At 63.5% G+C, this 18747-nt stretch overlaps 3 protein-coding genes across 3 annotated transcripts; 2 read left to right on the forward strand and 1 right to left on the reverse strand.

Moving 5' to 3' along the window:
* Window positions 1-352: 352 nt before the first annotated feature.
* On the reverse strand, window positions 353-4038 carry LOC115345724 (fibulin-7-like). The gene is made up of 8 exons (XM_030025026.1): window positions 3825-4038; window positions 3215-3371; window positions 2889-3059; window positions 2566-2691; window positions 2279-2401; window positions 2049-2186; window positions 1811-1949; window positions 353-1057 (listed from the first exon to the last, which is right to left on the reverse strand). Exons 1-8 carry the CDS (start codon window positions 3891-3893, stop codon window positions 697-699), a joined length of 1284 nt encoding a protein of 427 aa, XP_029880886.1. The 5' UTR covers window positions 3894-4038; the 3' UTR covers window positions 353-696.
* A 1545-nt stretch (window positions 4039-5583) lies between these two features.
* Window positions 5584-10360, forward strand: LOC115345719 (C-type lectin domain family 18 member A-like). Its single transcript, XM_030025020.2, has 12 exons — window positions 5584-5896; window positions 6444-6535; window positions 7024-7248; window positions 7348-7445; window positions 7909-8030; window positions 8119-8226; window positions 8630-8722; window positions 8863-8969; window positions 9109-9238; window positions 9316-9412; window positions 9509-9600; window positions 9763-10360. Exons 1-12 carry the CDS (start codon window positions 5707-5709, stop codon window positions 9798-9800), a joined length of 1392 nt encoding a protein of 463 aa, XP_029880880.1. The 5' UTR covers window positions 5584-5706; the 3' UTR covers window positions 9801-10360.
* Window positions 10361-11467: 1107 nt separating this feature from the next.
* Window positions 11468-18621, forward strand: LOC115345733 (RNA-binding Raly-like protein). Its single transcript, XM_030025040.1, has 7 exons — window positions 11468-11553; window positions 13717-13795; window positions 15832-15882; window positions 16208-16356; window positions 16659-16772; window positions 17053-17219; window positions 17625-18621. Exons 1-7 carry the CDS (start codon window positions 11517-11519, stop codon window positions 17661-17663), a joined length of 636 nt encoding a protein of 211 aa, XP_029880900.1. The 5' UTR covers window positions 11468-11516; the 3' UTR covers window positions 17664-18621.
* Window positions 18622-18747: the final 126 nt, after the last annotated feature.

The following is an 18747-nucleotide window of genomic DNA, read 5'->3' on the forward strand; positions in this document are numbered from 1 at the left end:
CCCCTGCTCACCTGGTGCCAGGGAGCCCCGCTGTGCTTTGCTGGCACCTGCCAAAGGGGCTGGGGACAAGCCTTGGCTGTGCAGGACATGCAGGGCAGCATGTTCAGCCCATCTCCCAGTCCTGCACTGGAGGGCTCTTCAGTGTGGCCCCCAGGAATAGTGGTTCTGGGAGAGACATGGACACTGCATGATCCTGGGTGGGTTTGACAGCTCTGCTGGCACCTCAAGCTCTGCAAGGGGACCCTGCCATAACCACAGCCCCCAGCTCTCCCCAGGAGCCTTGCCCCAGGAGCACGGGGCTGCTCCCACGCAGCAGGCATACAGCAAGGAGGACACCCTTCCTACAGCTACTTTTCTTTTATTAGAGGTTACAAGATACAAGGAGCCGGACCTGCACGCCACGTGCCATCGGCTTGCTCTGCTGTGCCCCTCTGTGTGCCATGCGGGCAGAGAGGAAGGGGGCTGGCAGAGGCAGGCACCCCCAGACTGGTGCCCCCATTGCTCGCAGGGTTTTCCTTGCAGTCTTTGCGACAGGCACCATTTCTGCTGCGATGGCTTTGCCCTGCCAGCCATGAGCAAGCATTACGGGAGAGGGAAGTCCCCAATGGGACAAGAACTGGGACCACTGAGCTGAACCCTCTCCATCACTCCCCAGGAGAGACCCTGGCTTGGCCCCACACCTGCCTCCAAAGGGGATCAAAACTCATATGGGGACACAAAGGCTGTGACCTTGAAAATGTGCTTGCCCAGGAGGACCTTGTGGGAGAACTCGCTCATCTCCAGCTCCACCTCCAGTGTGGCTGGCCCGGCCACAGGGCTGGTGAGCACCAGCTCTCCCGTCTGCCTGTCGGAGCGCCGCACGGCAAAGACGCCCTGTCCCCGGCCGCCCGTGATGGCGAAGCGCAGGCTGTCACCCACGAAGCGGGTGGTGGACATCTTGAAGAGGACGCGGGGCACGGTGCGGTTGGCCTGGAGAGGCAGGTAGTGGAAAGAGATGGAGGTGGCAGCCAGGCGGCAGGCTCGGCTCTCCATGGGGCAGGGGTTCCTCTCACACTGGCTGCCAGGAGAGAAGGAGTACAACCACTCAGTGCAGTGGTTTGGTTCTCGGGGAGCTGCCTGCATCCTTGCAAACAAGCCTAGCCCGCACTGCAGGTAGCATCTCCAGCCCCACTGGTGGTCCTGCGGCAGAGCAACCCAAGCCAGCCACATCTGAGTGTGCCCAGCATCGGTTCTCTGTCCCATCCCTGCCTCTGCCAGGCAAATGCCATGCCTTGCAGGGATACGGCTCTGGGTCACGCTCCGAGGCTGGGACCTGGGTTACCACAGTCCCAGCTGGAGGCCAGGGATGGAGCCAGGCTCAGATGTGCCTCCCGCAGTGGAACATCCCTTGTCCAGAGCAGGGATGCTCCTCCGCTTGGGTCACTTGTGCTCGGCTGCAAAACAGTTCAGTCTCACAGTCAGAACCAGGGGGGTTTTGCCTGCTGGATGGCAGCCGACGGCACTGCGTGGATGTGCAACAGAGGGGAAATGGCATTGTTCCACCCAGGCTGGGGCTCTGAGGGGCTGGGGTCCTGGATTAAAGTCACCATGTATCAGGGTGCTCCCACCTGCACCCCCAGCCACCGGCATCCCAAAACCATCGGGGAGCATGCCAAGCACACCCAGGCACCCCACCTGGCAATTTGCTGCCAGCGCTGACTGGCACTCTCCCTGCTGCCTCTGGTTGACATGATATGGTCCTCAGGGCACCATAGGACCCATCACCTGGGGGAGAGAGCATGACGCAGCCCGAGCCACATGCGGTACTCACAAGGCGGAGGTCTTGACGTAGCTGGTGTTGTGGCGCGGTGGGGGGCACTTGGGGCGCACGCAGCGATGGCCCCCGAAGGTGTTGATGCAGAGTTCGCCCTGGGTGCAGTTGTGCTGCTTCCCGGCGCACTCGTTCACGTCTGTGGCGGTGACACGGGGTGAATGGGGCTGTCCCTGCTGCTCCCCACTGCACCCCAGGTCCCGTAGGATGCTCTCTGCCCTGCACCCACTGCTCTTACCCTCGCAGGCATTGCGGTCAGTGTGGAGCAGGTAGCCGGGGGGGCAGACGCAGCGGTAGGAGCCGGGGAGGTTGAGGCAGTCGTGGAGGCAAAGCCGGGTCTGGGGACTGGACTGGAAGAGCTGGCACTCGTCGACATCTGGGGGGACACAGTGGAGCATGGCTGGGGCTCCCATTAATGCTGAGCTTCAGTTTCCAACCCCGCCCCCACCATCCTCATGTCCCTTTTACCGTGGCACATGCCGCTGGCTCGCATCTGGAAGCCGGCGTCACAGCTGCAGCGCCGGGAGCCCGGGCGGCCCTCGGCACAGCGGGGCTGGCGGCTGAAGGAGGCGTTGCTCAGCGTCACCCAGTCTGTGGGGGTGAGTGGGTGTCACTGCTGGGGTGGGGGGCATGGGGACATGGGTGGGGGATGAGATCCCGGGGGGCTGCCAGGGAAGGGGGAGACGGGTGCAGCATGGCTGGGTGCTGTCTCCATGAACATCCCCATCCTCTGCAGCCCAAACCCGGGCACCTACAGGCGTAGACGGGGCTCTGGCAGCTGGGGCCTGACCAGCCCCGGGGGCAGAGGCACGTGTAGCTCTGGTTGCCATCCACGCAGGTCCCACTGTTGGCACACGGGTTGCTGGAGCAGTCGTCAATGCCTGGGGAGAAGGAACTCATGAACACCAGCGCGTTCTCGTTGCCACCCTGCTGCCCAGCCTCAGTGCCCATTGCTGCAGCCTCTGGCTGCTCTCCCTGCAGCCGGGGGAGCAGAGCGATGGGACCCTGCAGCTTGGGGCGACAGAGGAGCCCCCAGGGAGGGCTGAGCCCGTGGCACCCCAACCCTGTTCCACTTCACTTCTGCAGAAGGGCTGGGTGCCGCTCCACGTGCGGTCGTGTCGGCAGGCGCGCGTCTCTGAGCCCACCAGCCGGAAGCCGGCGTCACAGACGAAGTGAACGTCGTGGCCCACCCGCACGCTCCGGCCCAGCATCCGTCCATTCAGGGGCACCACCGGCTGCGGACAGGTCTCTGCCGACAGACAGACATGGGTGAGGACAGACATTGCCAGGCTGGAGCCGACCTCAGCCCTGGTGAGGAGCTGAGGGTCCCTCACCCAGGCTGCTCGCCAGGTGTCCGGGGGTCAGAGCCAGCCCCGTGGGGATGTCACCCCTGGCCGGGGTTACCGTTGCGTTTGGTGGCCTGTCTCTGGAGGCGGTTCTGGAGGATGGAGAGCTGCTGCCGGAGTCCACGTGTGCCCCGCAGGTGGGCGGCCTCCTGTGCCGCCAGCAGCTTCTGCATCTGGCGCACCGCACTGAGCGCCTGCTGCTGGCTCAGGCACTCCTGGGGGGACACAAGGACATCCCCATCACCCGCCGGACTCCACCGCCACCCTGCCGCAGCCCAGGGGGACCCTGCCAAGCAGGCAGCATCTCTGGGGTTGGTTTGGATGCCCTGCCCCAGGCAGAGCCCCTTCCTCCCCATCCCAGTGTGGGGGCTGCCCCTGCCTCTGTATCTGCTCCAGCTTCAGCCCCTCTGCTTGGTTCTGCCCCAGCACTTGGATGCTGAGGAGCAGCTCGGATGCCCCAGGTGGGTTTAGCATCATCTTGCTGCTGCAGGAGAAAAGCCCCACAGCCATCTCCCCTGGCCCTGGGCAGCCCCGTGGGCACCATGGCTGTGCCATACCCCCCAACCCGGGGCGGTGACGGAGTGCTGGGGTGTGAGAGGTGGGTGCTGAGAAGCCCCCAGTGGGGGGGGTCTGCAAGGGGGCTGGATGGGGGGCATGAGTGTCCTTACCTGGGCGCTGCCGAGGGGCAGCTGCAGGATGCCCAGGGCCAGCCAGGCTGGCAGCGGGATTAGGAGCATCGTGTCGGGGCTGGCTCCGGCCGCACAGGCTGCAGGGACGAGATGCTGGCAGTCCGGTTCTGCCCCGCTCGCTCGCAGCCGCGCTCCTGCGCTCACCGGGATTTATTCACAGCGCGTGCCCGTGTGTTTGTTGGTTTTTCCCCTGGCTGAGGCAGAGCCATAGGAAAGTTTCCCCTTGGCACTGGCACCAGCCTCTCCCTTCCCTTCCCTCTCCGCACATCAGAGGCTTTGGGGCCTTTCATGTCACAGGGCCAGCAGATGCCGGGGCCAGGCGGTGGCTGTCACGGCACTTGCTGCGGTACCAGTGGTTCCGGGCTCCCCCCACAGCCAGCCACGGCTCTGGGGCTCCCCAGCACGCAGGGGTGAAGGATGAGGCTAATCCCGTGTGCTTGCTAAGCATGGGAAATTCTCCCGGGAGAAAGGATGGCTTTGGAGTTGGTGCTGGTATCCAGCTCTCTGGTGGGGCTGGGGCTGCTGAGGAAGGCAGCCTGGCAGCACCGTGGACTTGCCGGCCTCGGCACGGCTTTGCTGGGGTGAGCTCAGCCACGGTTGGAGCCTACAGGGGGACCTCAGGGCTCTGCTGCAGCCTAGAGTTGGGGTGCAGGTTGGCATTACAGTCAGCATTAGGGTCAGTGTTAATGTCAGGGTCAGCATAAGGTTTAGGGTTAGGGTTAGGGTTAGCGTTAGGGTTAGGGTTGAGGTTAGAATTAGGGTTAGGGTTGGGCTTAGCATTAGGGTTAGGATTGGAGTTAGAGTTGGGATTAGCGTTAGACTTATGGTTAGAGCTAAGGTCAGGTTTTGGGTTAAGGTTAGGGTTAGGGTTAGTGTTGGGATCGGTGCCAAGGGTTTAGGTCCAGATGAACAGGAGGTTAGCATGAGGGTTAGGGTTGGCATTAGCAACCCCAGGGTTCAGGCCAGGGTTAGGGTTAGGCTCAGGTCAAGGGAACTGAAGGCATTCAGAGCTGGATTTCTGCTGACATCCAGCTCAGCCCCAATAGCTGGCAGGTGGGATGCTCCCTGTCCCTCCCACCCATGACAGCCCCGAGGAAGGGTCATGGCAGCATGTGCCTGACCCCCAGCCACCCCCAAGCAGGTATGTTTGAAGCCCACATATCTGCCCTGTGCCAGGGGAGCACATCCAGCTCCCCAGCATGGGTGCTGGGAGCCCGGCGCTGGAGCAGAGCCATCGGGGTGCTACTGAGCCCCCCAAGCAGCATGGGTTCCAGGACCCCTGCCCGACCCTGAGCGCCTGCTGACATGTGCCCCCCTGAGCCCGGCATCTCTCCCACCGCCGGCCCCCCAGCCCTCGCATCCTCCCACCCCGTAACCATGCTGCCCAGCTCGCCGGAGTGGGTATTTGGCTTCGTGCCTGTGGCGGTGTGTGTTACCTCCCCAGCATGTTTAATTCATGGGGCAGGAGGAAGGCTGGCAGCGGGGGCCCCCTTAGCTGCCCCTCCAGCCCCATGCCATCCAATCTCCCAGTGCTCCAAAATGGGTGCCACTTGGGACCCCCTGCTCCTGCCTGCCTTCCCATCCCAACCCCGGCTCAGCAGTGGGGCTGGGGCAGAGCACGGGGGGCCGACCCCACTACGGGACATCCCAGCGGGGCTGCAGCCCGGGGCCCCGGGAGTTGTCTGCCGTGTTCGCGCCAGCGAGCAACTGTTTTGACAGAGCTATTACTCACCCGTCAAGCTTTTGTTCGAGCTGACCAGCGGTGCCTGTCTGGAGTCCTGAATAGGATCAAATCCTGCAACCAGACACACACACACAAGCACACACAAGCGCGCAGGAGCGCGCGGCCGAGCTTGCCCCGATGCCAGGGCTGCTGCAGGGTGGCTCGTCTCTCCCGAATCCTCACTCCAGAGCCGTGGGGGTCTGGTCCCCCCCGACCCCAGGCACCTGCATGAAGCTCTTGGTGCTCCTGGTTTCTAACCTCCTGGCGTTTAGAGTGGGTGAGACTGGGTCGGATGCTCTGGAGAAGTTGTCCGCGCTGGCTCCGGGAGGTAATTGGGAGAGGGCCTGGGGGGGGGGTCTGCTGCTGGCAGCAGGACTGGGGGGCAACTGGTTGGGGGGGATGGGTGCACCCTAAGCACCATCCTCTGGGGCCAGGCCAGGCAGGCAGGGGGTTGGGTGGGTGATGGGCACCCAGGGATGGCAACGGGGGTCTTGGTGGATGATGGGGGGTGGGGATGACATGGGATGGAGTTGGGGGTGTGTGTGCATGGGGCTGGTGATGGGATGAGCGGGGGGGGGTGAGTACATTCCTGGCAGTCTCAGCCCACCCGTGTGAGACAGGGGCTCAGCAGGCTGGACCCCCCCCCGCGGCCCCTGCCCCTTTTGTGCTCCCAGCCCAAAAGCGCTTTCTTCTCTCCCCTCGAGTCTCCATGGAGACCCGGGTGCCTTCCCCGTATCCCCGGCTGCAGACGGACTCTTCGGGGGGTGGAAGGGCCCCCCGAAGGGTCCGTCCGCAGCCGGGGATACGGGGAAGGCACTTGCACCCCACAGCCCCCTTGGCCCCATCCCCAGCCCCTGCTGTCCTGCCCCCTCCAGCTCTCAGCACGAAGGAGACCTTCCTGGTGCTCTCCCTGCACAACAAACTGAGGAGCAAAGTACAGCCCCCTGCCGCCAACATGCAGAAGCTGGTGAGCCCCCCCTGGAGGTGTTCATCTGTTCCCCCCCAACCCCCTTGGATGTCCCATCCATCTCCCACTCCATGCCCAGGGATGGGAGGGCAGTCCATGGGTGCTACTTGGTAGTTCGTTAACAAGCTAATGAAGCAGAAGAGCTGGCCAGCGTGGGGCCCCCGGGGAAGGACGTGCCACCGGCACTGCCAGACCCAGCACACATCAAGGGCAGGGCTGGTCCCTTGGGGACCCCCATGGGGTCCCCCATGTCCCATGATGGCCCTCGATGTCCCCCGATCACACCACACCTGCACACCAAGAGCAAGACTGGTCCCTTGGGTCCCTTGCAGCATCCCCCATGGCGACCCTCTGATGTCCCCCAGTCATCCCCTGGACTGACCCCCTTGGTGGTCCCCAATCCCTGGGTGGTTCCCCGCTGTCCCCCAGCATCCCCGCCATGGGGGCTGTCCCCCGGGACTCTCTGTGCTCACGGCACACCTGCGCAGGAGTGGAGCGAGGAACTGGGGCGGCTGGCGGGGGCGCGGGCGGCCAGCTGCCTGGAGGGCCCCACTCCCCCGCCAGCCCCGCAGCTGGGCTGGAGCGAGGCCCTGCTGCCAGCGGGCGCCGGGGGCTTCGGGGCCGTTCTGGAGCGCTGGTTCGCTGAGGGCCAGCATTACGACTACGGGACGGGACGCTGCGCCAGCAATGCCACCTGCCGCCATTACACCCAGGTGGGCACGGGGGGCATGTGGGGTGGGGTGGGGGTGGCAGGGGGGGCCCAGGGCGGGTCTGAAGGCCCGGGGACAGGGGTGACACACACTCTCTCGCAGCTGGTGTGGGCCACGGCGGGGCGGCTGGGCTGCGGCCGGCACCTCTGCGCCGGCGGCCATGGCCCCCGTGAAGCCTTCGCCTGCGCATACTCCCCGGGGTAAGGGGCTGGTGGGGGCGGTGCCTGAGAGGGAAGGGGCGGGGCTGAGCGCGGGGGGGTGGGGCCTTGGCATGAGCGGGCGGGGCTGGGAGGCGTGGGTGGGGTGGCAAAGGGGACTGGGATGCGATAGCCGTGGGGTGGGCGGAGCTGGGAGAAGCCCTTCCCCCTGTGTGGGCGGGGCCTCCACAGGGGTGTGTCCGGGTAGGGGGGTGGGCTGGCCTATGGGGATGTGTGGTGAGGGGGTGGGGGCGGAGCCTTGCCCTGGCGGTGGGTGGGGGCTGGCGCTGTGGGCGGGGCTGCATTCCAGAAGTAGACGGGGCCTATGAGATGTGGGCGGGGCTGTGCGTTGGAAATGGGGGGTGGGCGGGGCCTTGTCCCAGAAAGGGGCGTGGCTTGGCTGTGTGGGCGGGGCAGGGAGCTGGTGCCAGGTGGGGCAGCCGCCTCCAGCTGCCTGCGGCGACAGGGGCAACTGGGAGGTGGCGGGGACGCCTGTCCTGCCCTACAAGCAGGGGCCCTGGTGCTCCCTCTGCACCGCTGGCCTCTCCGGCTGCTTCAAGTCCTGGGACCACGGCGGTGGGCTCTGCGGTGAGTCCCTGCAGTCCCCGTGTCCCCTGTGTGGCCCCCGGCCGTGGCATAGCCCTAGATGCCCAAACTGCCTCTCTGCTGTGCCCAGAGGTGCCCAGGAACCCCTGTCGCATAAGCTGCAGGAACGGCGGGCACCTCGACATGAGCAGCTGCCAGTGCGTCTGTCCCCCCGGCTACACGGGCAGGTACTGCCAAGGTGAGAGGGACACCCACACGACCCTGGCCTCCCCTCACCTCTAGAGATGCATGTGCATGGCCAGTGCAGTGCATGTGTGTGCATGGACAGTGCAATGTAAGCATGCACAGGGTAAGTCCAGTGCACGCGTGTGCATGGCTGGTGCAGTGCATGTGTGCACAGGTCCAGTGCAGTGCATGCATGGGAACAGCCGGTGCAGCATTCATGGTCTGCTCAGTGCCCGTGTGCACACAGCCGTGCAGCACATGCATGCAGAGGGTCAGCTCAGTGCACTCGTGTGCGCAGGCCGTGCTGCATGGGCAGCTCAGTGCAGTGCCCTGGTATGCAGCGCAACCTAAGCTGGGGTGGGCAGAGGCTGCCGACCCCCACCCCACCAGCTAACCCAACACCTTCTTGCCCGCAGTGAGGTGCAGCGGGCAGTGCCTGCACGGGAAGTTCAGGAAGGAGGAGTGCTCCTGCCTCTGCGACGTGGGCTACGGCGGAGCTGAGTGCGGCAGTGAGTCTGCACCCACCTGCTCTGCTTCAGGGTGGCAGCAGGGATCTGCAGGCAGGGACGCCCAGAGTGGGCCTAAGGGTCCTCTGGTGGGCCTGGCTCCGCCGGCACAGGGACCCACCTCTGCCTGCCTGTGCCCCCAGCGAAGATTCGGTTCCCTTTCCACGCCTGCGACGTGAGGATAGACGACGACTGCTTCATGGTGTCCCCCGAGGCCAATACCTACTATGGAGCCAAAATAAAGTGCCAGGTGAGCCCCTGGGATGCTCTGGGCATCCATTTGCAGCTGAAAAATGCCACCTGTGCACATAGCCCCCCTGTGAATCTCTCTGCTGCCTGGCGTGGATCTGGGCCACGTGTTTAGGGCTGACTCGCTCCCTTCCCCGCAGGAGAAAGGGGCGATGCTGGCCCAGATCAGAAACCAGAAGGTCCAGGACATCCTGTCTTTCTACCTCAGCCGCTTGGAGACTGGTAACAGGGTAACAGACACTGATTTCGAGACCGGGAACTTCTGGATCGGTGAGTGACAGCGGCAGGCAGGGCGTGGGCTGCCCAGGGTGTGGGCGGCTGTGGCACCCCACGTCGCACCCCCCCAGGTCTCACCTACAAGACATCCAAGGCTTCCTTCCGCTGGGATGTGGGCGAGCCATCCTCCTTCACCAGCTTCGCTTTCGGGCAGCCGGACAACCAGGGGTAAGTGCCTGCTGGATACGGACATCCAACCTCTGTGTGGTGTCACTGCCATGCCACCGCACTGGCCAGCTTTACCACCCTCCCACCGGGACACAGGTTCGGGAACTGTGTGGAGATGCAAGCGTCGGCCGCCTTCAACTGGAACGACCAGCGCTGCAAGACCCGAAACCGGTACATCTGCCAGTTTGGTAAGTGAGCGGCTGGGAGCCCTCCCACGCCTTTCTGGGGGTGTCAAGCCCCGGTGGAGCTGGCCCCCAGTTCTGCTGGCTCTGTGCCCTGCTGCCAGCCCTGCCCAGACCTCTAGGTCCTTCCTGGCGCAGGAGGCACTCACTGTCTGCATCCCATTGCAGCCCAGGAGCACATCTCCCTGTGGCAGCGGGACCCCTGAGCCAGCAGCTCTGGCCACCGGCCAGTGCTGGCTGCTGTGCCAAGCCCGTGGCGCAGGAGGACTCCATTGCCGTGCCAAGCCCAGACCATGGCTCAGGAGGACCCCCCCCACGACTCCCCCACTCAGGGGACAGGGGGCTGAGGCGACCCACAGCGCCAGGACCTGGCGAGAAGGGCACATGCTCTACATCAGCATCCCCAAAACAGCGTCTTCTTCTGCCCCTCACCTTCCTCTGTCACCGTCACGCTGTAACAGCCCCCCAGAGCAGGGAGATGCCCCTGCAGCAGCCAGGTCCAACAGCATCCTTCTTCTAAACTGGCAGCCGGGCTGTGTCTGGACCGTGGTCCCGATACAATGAGGGGCTGAGGGGGGCGTCTGGGGAGCACAGACCTTGGCATGGCTCAGGGTAAGGACTCTGCTCAGCTCTGAGCCATTGTCCCAACCTGGGTGGGAACCCCTGAGCCTGGCACTGCAGGTTCCTCACCATCACCTGGGTCTTCGTCATCACCCAGTTCCTTACCATCACTCAGTCCCTCACCGTCTGCCGGGTGGTTAATAAAGACCCTCTCTCCCTTCAGGAGAGCCGTTTGTCTCCTTTTCCTCCCCCAGACCCACCAGACTCTCCCTCTGCCATGGCCCGCATCGTGCCCGCACCGGGTGGTACCTCCAGCTCCATCCCTGGAGCGGTTGCTGGGGTTGCAGGAGCTGGGACTAGCCTGGCTCCTGGCTGAGCTTGTGTCTCCAGCACCCTGGGGGTGTTTTGGGGGGGTGGTGTTAGCCAAGAGCTGCTTCTTCCAGCCCCAGGACATCCCCAAGCCATGGCAACCTACGTGCTGGGTGCAAGCCTGTGCCCCCAGCACTGGTGGGTGTCTGGAGGGGACATGCCACTGCCATCTGCAAGCTGGCACCCTGCAGGGACCCTCCCACCGCAGAGCCAGGGAGTCACTTCCCTCGGCTGCCTTCCTCCCTTCCAAACAGCCCACTCCAGCGCAGGGCCAGGGTGGAAATTAAAATGTCCCCAGCCAGGGCGTTGCATGCCAGTCGTTTGTGCTGCGGCTCTACGGAGGGAAGGCAGGAGCTGCATTGCCACCGGCAAGGCTGGTTTCATGGCTCTGGGGCAAGCTGGGCAAACCCGGGGTGCAACCAAGCTGTTGGCCAGGAGGGCAGGGTCCAACAGGTCAGAGGTGGCTGGAGGCAGGAGATGGGGGAAGGAGCCTGGGGAGGATGGGGATGAAGGATGGAGGATGGGGATGGAGGATGGGGGATGGGGCATAGGGGACGGGGGATGGGGATTGAGGATGGGGGATAGGGGATGGAGGATGGGGATGGGAGATGGAGGATGGAAGGTGGAGATGGATGAAGGATGGATGGAGGATGGAGATGGGGGATGGAGGACGGAGGATGGTCCGGCACAGCCGCCACATCCATACAGCTGCAGCCTCGGGGAAGAGCGAGCCCCAGGCCCAGCGCTGCCGGCAGCGGTGCGTGCAGGCAGGGACAGGCAGCGATGCTGCAATAACGCACCGCTGCGCTCGGGGCGGGGCGCGGGCGGGCCGGGGCGGGGTCCCCCACCGCTCCCCCCCCACCTCGCCGTGCCGCGATGGTGCGGCCCGCCGTCCCCCCTCCTCGCCCTGCGGTGGTAGAGCCCGGTGGCGGCGCGCTCGGGCCGGAGCGGCGGGGCTGCGGGGGCTGCGGGGCCGCCGGCGCTGCGGGGGGATGACGCTCTTCGGCAGCGGGGACGCGGGCTGGAGATGTGAGTACCGACCCGGATCCGGCCCTCCATCCCCCCCTCACCCGGGTGTCGTCGTCCGTCCCCCCCCCCCCCCCCCCCGCCCTCCCGGGATCGGCCCTTTTCCCACACGCCCCCACCCCCGCCCCCAGCCCCCAGGTAGATGCTCCGGCACCGGGATGCTTACCCGGCACCGGCAGCCCTGCCCGGGGCAGGGGTACCCCCCTGCAGCCAGGTTTCTGGTGCCCCCACCCCGGGCAGGGCCGCCTCCCGGTACCGGGATGCCTCCCGCCCCTTTGGACCAGTACCTCCCCCCCGGACACGCATGTCCTCCCGGTACCGAGCCGCCCCACAGCCCGGTACCAGTCCCTCCCAAGAGCTGGGATGTCCTCCTGGTACTGGGATGCCTGGTCCTCCCCACACCATTACCCCCCCGCCCAGGACAGGGATGTCCTCCCAGTACTGGGATGCCCCCATGCCATTACCTCCAGGACAGGGATGTCCCCCTGGTACTGGCATGCCCCCATGCCACTACCCCCAGGTCAGGGATATCGTCCCAGTACTGGGATGCCCCCATACCATTACCCCCCCAGGACAGGGATGTCCTCCCAGTACTGGGGTGCCCCCCATACCATTGTTCCCCCACACCATTACCCCCCACCCAGAACAGGGATGTTCTCCCAGTACTGGGATGCCCCCTCGCCATTACAGGGAAGAGAGCCCAGACGCAGGGCCGATGACCCTGGGATGAAGGAGTCCTGCTGGCCTGGGTCCCCTGCCCCAGCAGGACAGTCCCCATGGTGCAGGTGGCCTGTGACAGGGAGCCTGGCCATGGCTGGGGTCCCTGGCTGGGGTGCTGAGGTCTCCATCCTGCTGGCAGGGAGACGAGTGGGTGGCTTTGCCGGGCGGGTGTGGTGGGATGGAGAGAGGGATGTTGACGGCGGGCTCCGGTCCTGAGCAGTGAGCTCGGCCATCCCTGGGGATGCTGGCTGCACCCACAGAAAATGGGTGCCAGCATTACCTAGCGCGTGTGCAAGGGCAAGCGGAGCACCTTCCCCAGCTCGCCCCAAGATCAGAGCCAGCCCGCAGACTTTGTCACACAAGGTGACAGCCTGGAAAGCAAACACGTGCCAGTTTCCTTCTGCTCGGATCTCCTCCACAGGCTGCGGGGCTGGAGGGGATCCATGGCCCGTGTCCACGCTCCTGGGGAGGTCTAGACCTCTCTGATGAGTTGGTGTGTTCCCAGAGGACTCGGGAAGCTTCAGCTCGGGATTCCCTGGTGCAGTGGCATCCACAATGTCACCCGCGGGACAGCTGGCCACGCTTACCATGGCCAAGGGGGAGCGTGCAAGAGGGAGCCCTCAACATCTCACCTACCGGCTCCTACCCCAGGGGCCAGAGAGGTTTTGGAGCCCCCCAAAATTACAAAATTAAATACATGGAGACGTTAGTAAAGCATTGCATCAGTGGCTCTCAAATGTATACTCAGAAAATAGATTCAAGCTGGCTTTTATATGGACGTTGCTTGTGAAATCCTAAAGAAGGGGTGAAGAGCATTGCTGGGGAGGTGAGACATGGCATCACGAAGCTGCATGTCCAGAGACATCTCCACCCCACATCTCAGCATCACACGTGTCTTGGCAGCCTTTGGGACCGTGAAGTGGCTGGGTGTAGGGCTTCCCCCATCCCTGGCACCCATTCATGGTGGGCAGCGCTTACCAGCATCCCACTGGCCTGGGGCTCCCCGAAAAATGGCTCAACCACCCAGCAGAAGGGATAGCGAAGGTGGATTCACCGTGGTGGTGGGAAATGTCTCCAGGGGTTAATTACCCTCATCATCAGAGGTGCTTTCTGCCACCCTAATTGGAGCCCGCCTGGTCTCAGCTGGGCACGGGCCCCTGGGGATGGGACACCCACGGGAAGGGGCTGCTGCAGGGACAGCCGGAGCCACTCCATGTCCTGGCACAACCCTGGGCCACTCCTGTCCTTCCCCAAAAACTTAAGTCGAGAGAGTTGCCAGCCTCAGGCTTGTCTTGCAGATGCTCTGGAGTGGGACATCTCCAGCCAGGAGAGGAGGGTGGCCGGTAGCCCCCGAGAAGCCGGTGCCAGAGACGCATCCGTGCGGAGCAGGGTGTTGGCATCCCCTTTTCTTCCCGCTGCTCATTCCCCTCCTCTCTCTCCCCGCAGATTTGGACATGGCCAGGGAACCCAAGCCAAGCCGGGCCAGGCTGGGCCAGAAGCGGCAGCACGGCAGCAGCCTGTACCAGTGAGTGCCGGCACGTGGGGTCGGGGCTGTGACAGGGGGAACTTGGCTCCAGCTGGGGACTGTCCCACACTTGGCTCCTCTTCCTCCCCCTGCTCTCCATCACTCACCCTCCGACTATTCCAGCTGCCTGCCCACGGTGGTGGGCATGGGTCCGTGGGATGTACCTGCCCCATGGGGCTCTCGGAGCATCACCTTACCTCAGCGGTGGTGGCTGGAGTCCTTGCCGGGTCCCGCCTGGTGTGTGTTGCTGATGGGGTGTGGAGATCCCCCTTCCCCATCCGAAGGTGCTGGGAGAAGAGCAGAGCCCTGTGGTCTCCACACCTGTTACAGATGTCAATGTTGGTTGCAGTTCTGGCCTTTAAATGCTGTTCCTTGGGGGACAGACATCCCTGCAGAGGCACATAGGGCTGGCGATGGTCCTGACGATGGCAGTAGATGATGGTGATGGTGGCACTGATGGCAGCAGAAGAGCAGGTTCCCATCCCTGCATGTTTTCGGCTCCTCAGCTCTGCAGACATGTGGCAAGGAGAGGACAGGAGCCAGGCTCCGTCTGTCTTGTTAGAGAGCTTTTTGCGAACGCCCTGATTGAACTAATTGCTCTGCCCGTTGCCATGGCGCCGGAGGGATGCAGTGCTGGCAGGGCAGGGACTGCCAGCCCCCAGGGCCACTGGAGCATTGCAACTGCTGCTTTTGCTCTTCCTGGGGGATGCTCTGAGCAAAAAGCTGAGCTGGGAAAACCTTTGCCATGTCCCTAGCTGGGTGCCAGACCCCAAGACCAGGTCTCTTGCGGAGCCACCAGTGCTCCCATGGCAGGAGGTGACCTGTGGCATCCCCGTCCCTCTTGGCAGTGGCTCCGGGCAGCAGCAGCCATCAGAGCTGGCACCTTCCCTGTGCCCTGTGCGTGGGTTGGGACTCCTCTCCGGCTGCCCATTCCCCTCTTCCCCAAGGCAGGTTGTGACCTTCCTCCCCGGCTGATGGGCAGGAGGTGGGGATGCGAAGGACTCACCGTCCCCTTCACAGCGATGGAAAGTTGGATGGCAGCAAGGCTGGCCCGAAAGCTCCCAAAATATCCCCAGGTGCAAACAACAGGAGCAGGCGGGTCCTGGCACCCTGGGGCTGCCACCTTGCCCTTACTAGGAAGGCTGGTGCTTGCGGGCTGCGTCCCATGTAGATTATTCTTGAATAAGGCAGGGCGGCAGCAGGGCTGGGAGTGCCTTTGCCCTGTGATGGGCTCTGAGCTGCCTTCTGGGTTTGGCAAGCCTGGCTTACTTGGTAGCCCCAGGCAGAGCAGCCCAGGTTGTCTATTAGCCCCCTCAGCAGACCTCCAGCTCTCCTCGAGCTCCAGCATTGGTCCCGTGGTGACAAGCTCATCTGCAGCAAAATCTGGAGCCCTGGGGGACCTTGTACTGGTCCCCCCCCATTCCTGGCAGTGTGGCTGGGGAAGGGTCCCTGCTCCCAGTGATGCTCTAAGCACGGCTTTGTCTCCCCTCGGGTTAGGCTTAATCCTACGCTTCCTGACTCCACAAGAGCTGAAGCAGCAAAAAGAGCTTCAGCATCTTTCCTCCTCCTCCTCCTCCCCCTCCCCGCTCCTGGTCCACGGCGCATGATTTATTACCGGCACGTCGGCTTCCCGCATTGGAGGCGATCTGTTGACAGATCGCTTCTTAATTTGGAGCCGAGCGAGCCGGCAGCGTGCGTGCAGAGCCAGGGACCATGAAATTTAACATCAGGGTGCTCTAAATGCAGCTTCCTGAGAGCAGAGCCTGCTGATGCTGCCCCAGGGACTCTCTCCATCCCCCCTAACACCCTTGTTTGGTGCCAGGGCAAACCCCTGCCAGAGCACAGCCACCTCCCCAGGCTGTGAGGCAGCCCAGGCAGCTTGCGCGGCACCCTCTGGCGCGCCTCCCACTCCCTGGGGTTGGGGATGGAGGCTGGGTGGGTGCCTCTGCCCTGCTGTGCCCAGCCCTAGCTGCCCCACAGCATCCATGGCCTCGCAGAGCGGGTGACTTTTGTTCTCCTCTCTCCCCCTCCTGCAGCAGTAACTGTGACCTGGACTATGATCTCTACAGGGACGACTTTCCGTACCGGTGAGCACGGCATCCCAGGAGCGGGGTGGGCTGAGCATGCCTCTACCAAAGGCGGAAAGTGGGGTGTCCCTGGGCATCTGTCTCCCTGCCTCCAAGAGAGGCTCAGCGGTGTTGCCCCCTTCGAGGATGGTATGCCACAGATTCCCTGGGCTGGGGGCCTTGGGGAGGGGGTACGTGGAGCAGGGCCAGCATGTGGGCTGGGCAATGCCTAGGCTGGGGGGCCTTCACTGCAGAGGGACCCCAAGAGATGCTCTCTTAGCTGGCTGGGGCTGCTGCTGCACCTCTGGGGCTGCACTCACGCCACCGTGCTCTTGTGCCCTTGCAGGGTGTACGAGTACCAGAAGATCCCCCCCCTCATTAACCGCATCCCGGTCAAGGCCAGACGAACTCATGTGGGAGCAGGAGGCAAAAGCAGCCTGAGCCCCCAGCCTGGGGCGAGGAGCAGCACCAGCTCCACAGCAGGACGGACAAAATGTAAGTGCGATGGGGCTGAGAGGAAAGAGGAGGCTCGGCCCGCGCGTCTTGGCACATTAGAGCAATGCCAGTCACCCGAAGGTCCCGCTCGGTGCTGACACTGTGGCTATGAGTCCCCAGCTCCAGCAGACACTGCCTGGACTGCGCTGGGCTGGTGGCTGTCCCCTGGACCCGTCCCTGTTCCCCAAGGATGCTCTGGAGAGGAGGATGCTCCAGAGGTGGCTGCCCAGGACGGTGTGTTCCCCCGGCTCTGGGCAGGCTGTAGGGCAGGGTGGGATCTTAACAGTTCCTCTTCCCCACAGTGCGGGCCGAAGAGCTGCACTCCATCAAAGGAGAGCTGAGCCAGATCAAGGCGCAGGTGGACAGTCTGCTGGAGAGCCTGGACCGCATGGACCAGCGGAGAGAGCGTCTCACGGGTGAGGGGACAGGTCGTAGACCCGCCGACACCCATGTGTCCGTGCCGGGCAGCCTGTGGGTGCATGCCAGCCTGGACCCAGAGTTGGGTGTAAGGGATTCCCTCCGTGCGTGCCCAGGAGGGAGTTGGGCATCTGGAGCTGGCTGGGCAAATTCCCCACGTCCTCCCCCTTACCTGGCCTGGCAGCGCACAGTCCAGCCCTTTGGCACAATGGGACCCTGCGAGGACAGGCCTGATGTTTGCATGGGTACCCCAACTTTCTGCTGTCTCTGTCCTTGCAGGGTCCAAGGAGAGCGAGAAGAAGAGGGTAGAGACGGGGGCAGAGTCACCGTCCCCAGCAGGAGAGGGGTCACGGGAGCCCCGGGGGAAGGAGGGGATGGGAGCTGATGGGCACAGCGACCTGCGCAACATTGACAGCGCCGAGGACAGCACAGACACGGAGGAGACGGTAAGAGGAGGGCCAGATCCTCCACCAGGCTTTCTGCTTTCCTAAAATTCATCCCCACTTGCTACCTGCATGGGTCCTGGTGGGGGATGCCTGGAGCAGAGATGCTCCATCAGGGTCCCCCAAGCTGTCCCAGCTGCTTACCAGGGCTACAACCGCCCGCTCCTCCAGGACAGCCCCAAGCACCCTGCAGCAAACCCCTGGGCGTGCATTACTCCAGCAGCACAGGCTGCAACCCCCCACACACTTTGGAGTAGAAATACCTTTTATCAACACTGCTGCTCCCATACCCACATCCCCCAGCTGGGTGCAGGACCCTAGGGATCCCCGTGCCAGGCAGGGCGCTGGGTTTGATCCTGCTGCCCAGGCACATCAGAGGACGGCCACCCTGTGCATTTTTTCTTGCAGGTGAAAAACCACATGTCGGACCCCGAGGGGAGCCAGTAGACGGACTGGGATGCTGTGGCCTCCCCATGTGGCCAGCCCTTCCAGTCTTGTGTTTGTATTTCTTTTGAGGCTTCCAGCTAGTGCCACACACGGTGCGAGGTGCCCGCTCTCGGCACAGCCATCCCCTGCTGCCGGTGCCCGCAGCTCTGCGTCCCACTCCTTGTGAGACGCCAGCCAGCCGTGGCGAGAGAAGTCTTTTGTGTTCGAGTGCGCTTGTTTTCTTTTTCCTCCTGTTTTCAGACCTAGGGATAAGCAGACGTGGCCAGGGGAGGGAGGGGAGGAGTAAAAAAAAGGACCACATCCCAAAGGAGCATCCCAAATCCCAGCTGCCTTGCATGCCAGCATCCCCCCACCCACAGGGTGCTGTGGGGTGCAGACCAGGGCTCTCAGCCCCTACAGCACAGGTCACATCCCAACCTCCCCTGCCCTGCAAGTCCACCATCTCTGTGCTTCAGCCCCCCCGGGAACTGGTTCAGCAGGCATGGGTACAGCCCAGGAAGGCTTTCGGAGCTGCTCGGCATCCCACAGGAAGGATGGACCACCCCGAGACAACTCTGAGGGGCTTTCGTGGGATTTTGGGATAGAGGTCTGGTGCTGAGCCCAGCTCCGATGCCAGCTGCAGGGCCAGCAGCGGGGTGATGCAAACCTCATTGCTCCCAGTCACCTCTGCTCACAAATGGGTTTCCCTTACTGGTTTACCACGGGCTGTTCTCGGCCACAGATCGTGTTTGCGGTCAGCAGGACTCCCGTGAGCAACTGTGCCAGGGTTCCTCGCCAATGCCCGAGGAAGTTGTGGTCCCCATCCCATGCTCCCCAGCGTTGCATCTCGGTTCAGTGTCCCTCATTTCTAGGTCATCCTTCTCTCGCTGGTAGGAACTTGTTCTGTATTTCTAATTTGCTCTGGTAAAAGAGTGTATTGTGTTGGGAAGAAAAATAATTTTTATTTCTTTTCTCTGTTTATTTGACTCCGATGCAGTTTTTAACCATCTGAAGCACCTGTGTAATTTTTGTACCCAATTTTGTGTGCTGCCTGACACAGCCCTAGGCTCTGGGGTCTTTCTAGGATGCTGCTTTCCCCACAACT

This window comes from Aquila chrysaetos, chromosome 9, assembly GCF_900496995.4.
Source record: "Aquila chrysaetos chrysaetos chromosome 9, bAquChr1.4, whole genome shotgun sequence".
Classification (NCBI taxonomy): domain Eukaryota; kingdom Metazoa; phylum Chordata; class Aves; order Accipitriformes; family Accipitridae; genus Aquila; species Aquila chrysaetos.

Excerpts from the sequence above, each read along its gene's own strand:
- LOC115345724 (XM_030025026.1), bottom strand. The coding sequence starts at position 3,893 with ATGCTCCTAATCCCGCTGCCAGCCTGGCTGGCCCTGGGCATCCTGCAG. Across the intron at positions 3,372-3,824 it reads TGCCCCTCGGCAGCGCCCAG|GAGTGCCTGAGCCAGCAGCA; the intron begins GTAAGGACACTC and ends GTGTCCCCCCAG. Across the intron at positions 2,402-2,565 it reads CCAGAGCCCCGTCTACGCCT|ACTGGGTGACGCTGAGCAAC; the intron begins GTAGGTGCCCGG and ends TCACCCCCACAG.
- LOC115345719 (XM_030025020.2), top strand. The coding sequence starts at position 5,707 with ATGCCAGGGCTGCTGCAGGGTGGCTCGTCTCTCCCGAATCCTCACTCC. Across the intron at positions 5,897-6,443 it reads GTCCGCGCTGGCTCCGGGAG|CTCTCAGCACGAAGGAGACC; the intron begins GTAATTGGGAGA and ends TGCCCCCTCCAG. Across the intron at positions 8,723-8,862 it reads CGGCGGAGCTGAGTGCGGCA|CGAAGATTCGGTTCCCTTTC; the intron begins GTGAGTCTGCAC and ends CTGTGCCCCCAG.
- LOC115345733 (XM_030025040.1), top strand. The coding sequence starts at position 11,517 with ATGACGCTCTTCGGCAGCGGGGACGCGGGCTGGAGAT. Across the intron at positions 13,796-15,831 it reads CACGGCAGCAGCCTGTACCA|CAGTAACTGTGACCTGGACT; the intron begins GTGAGTGCCGGC and ends CCCCTCCTGCAG. Across the intron at positions 17,220-17,624 it reads GCACAGACACGGAGGAGACG|GTGAAAAACCACATGTCGGA; the intron begins GTAAGAGGAGGG and ends TTTTTCTTGCAG.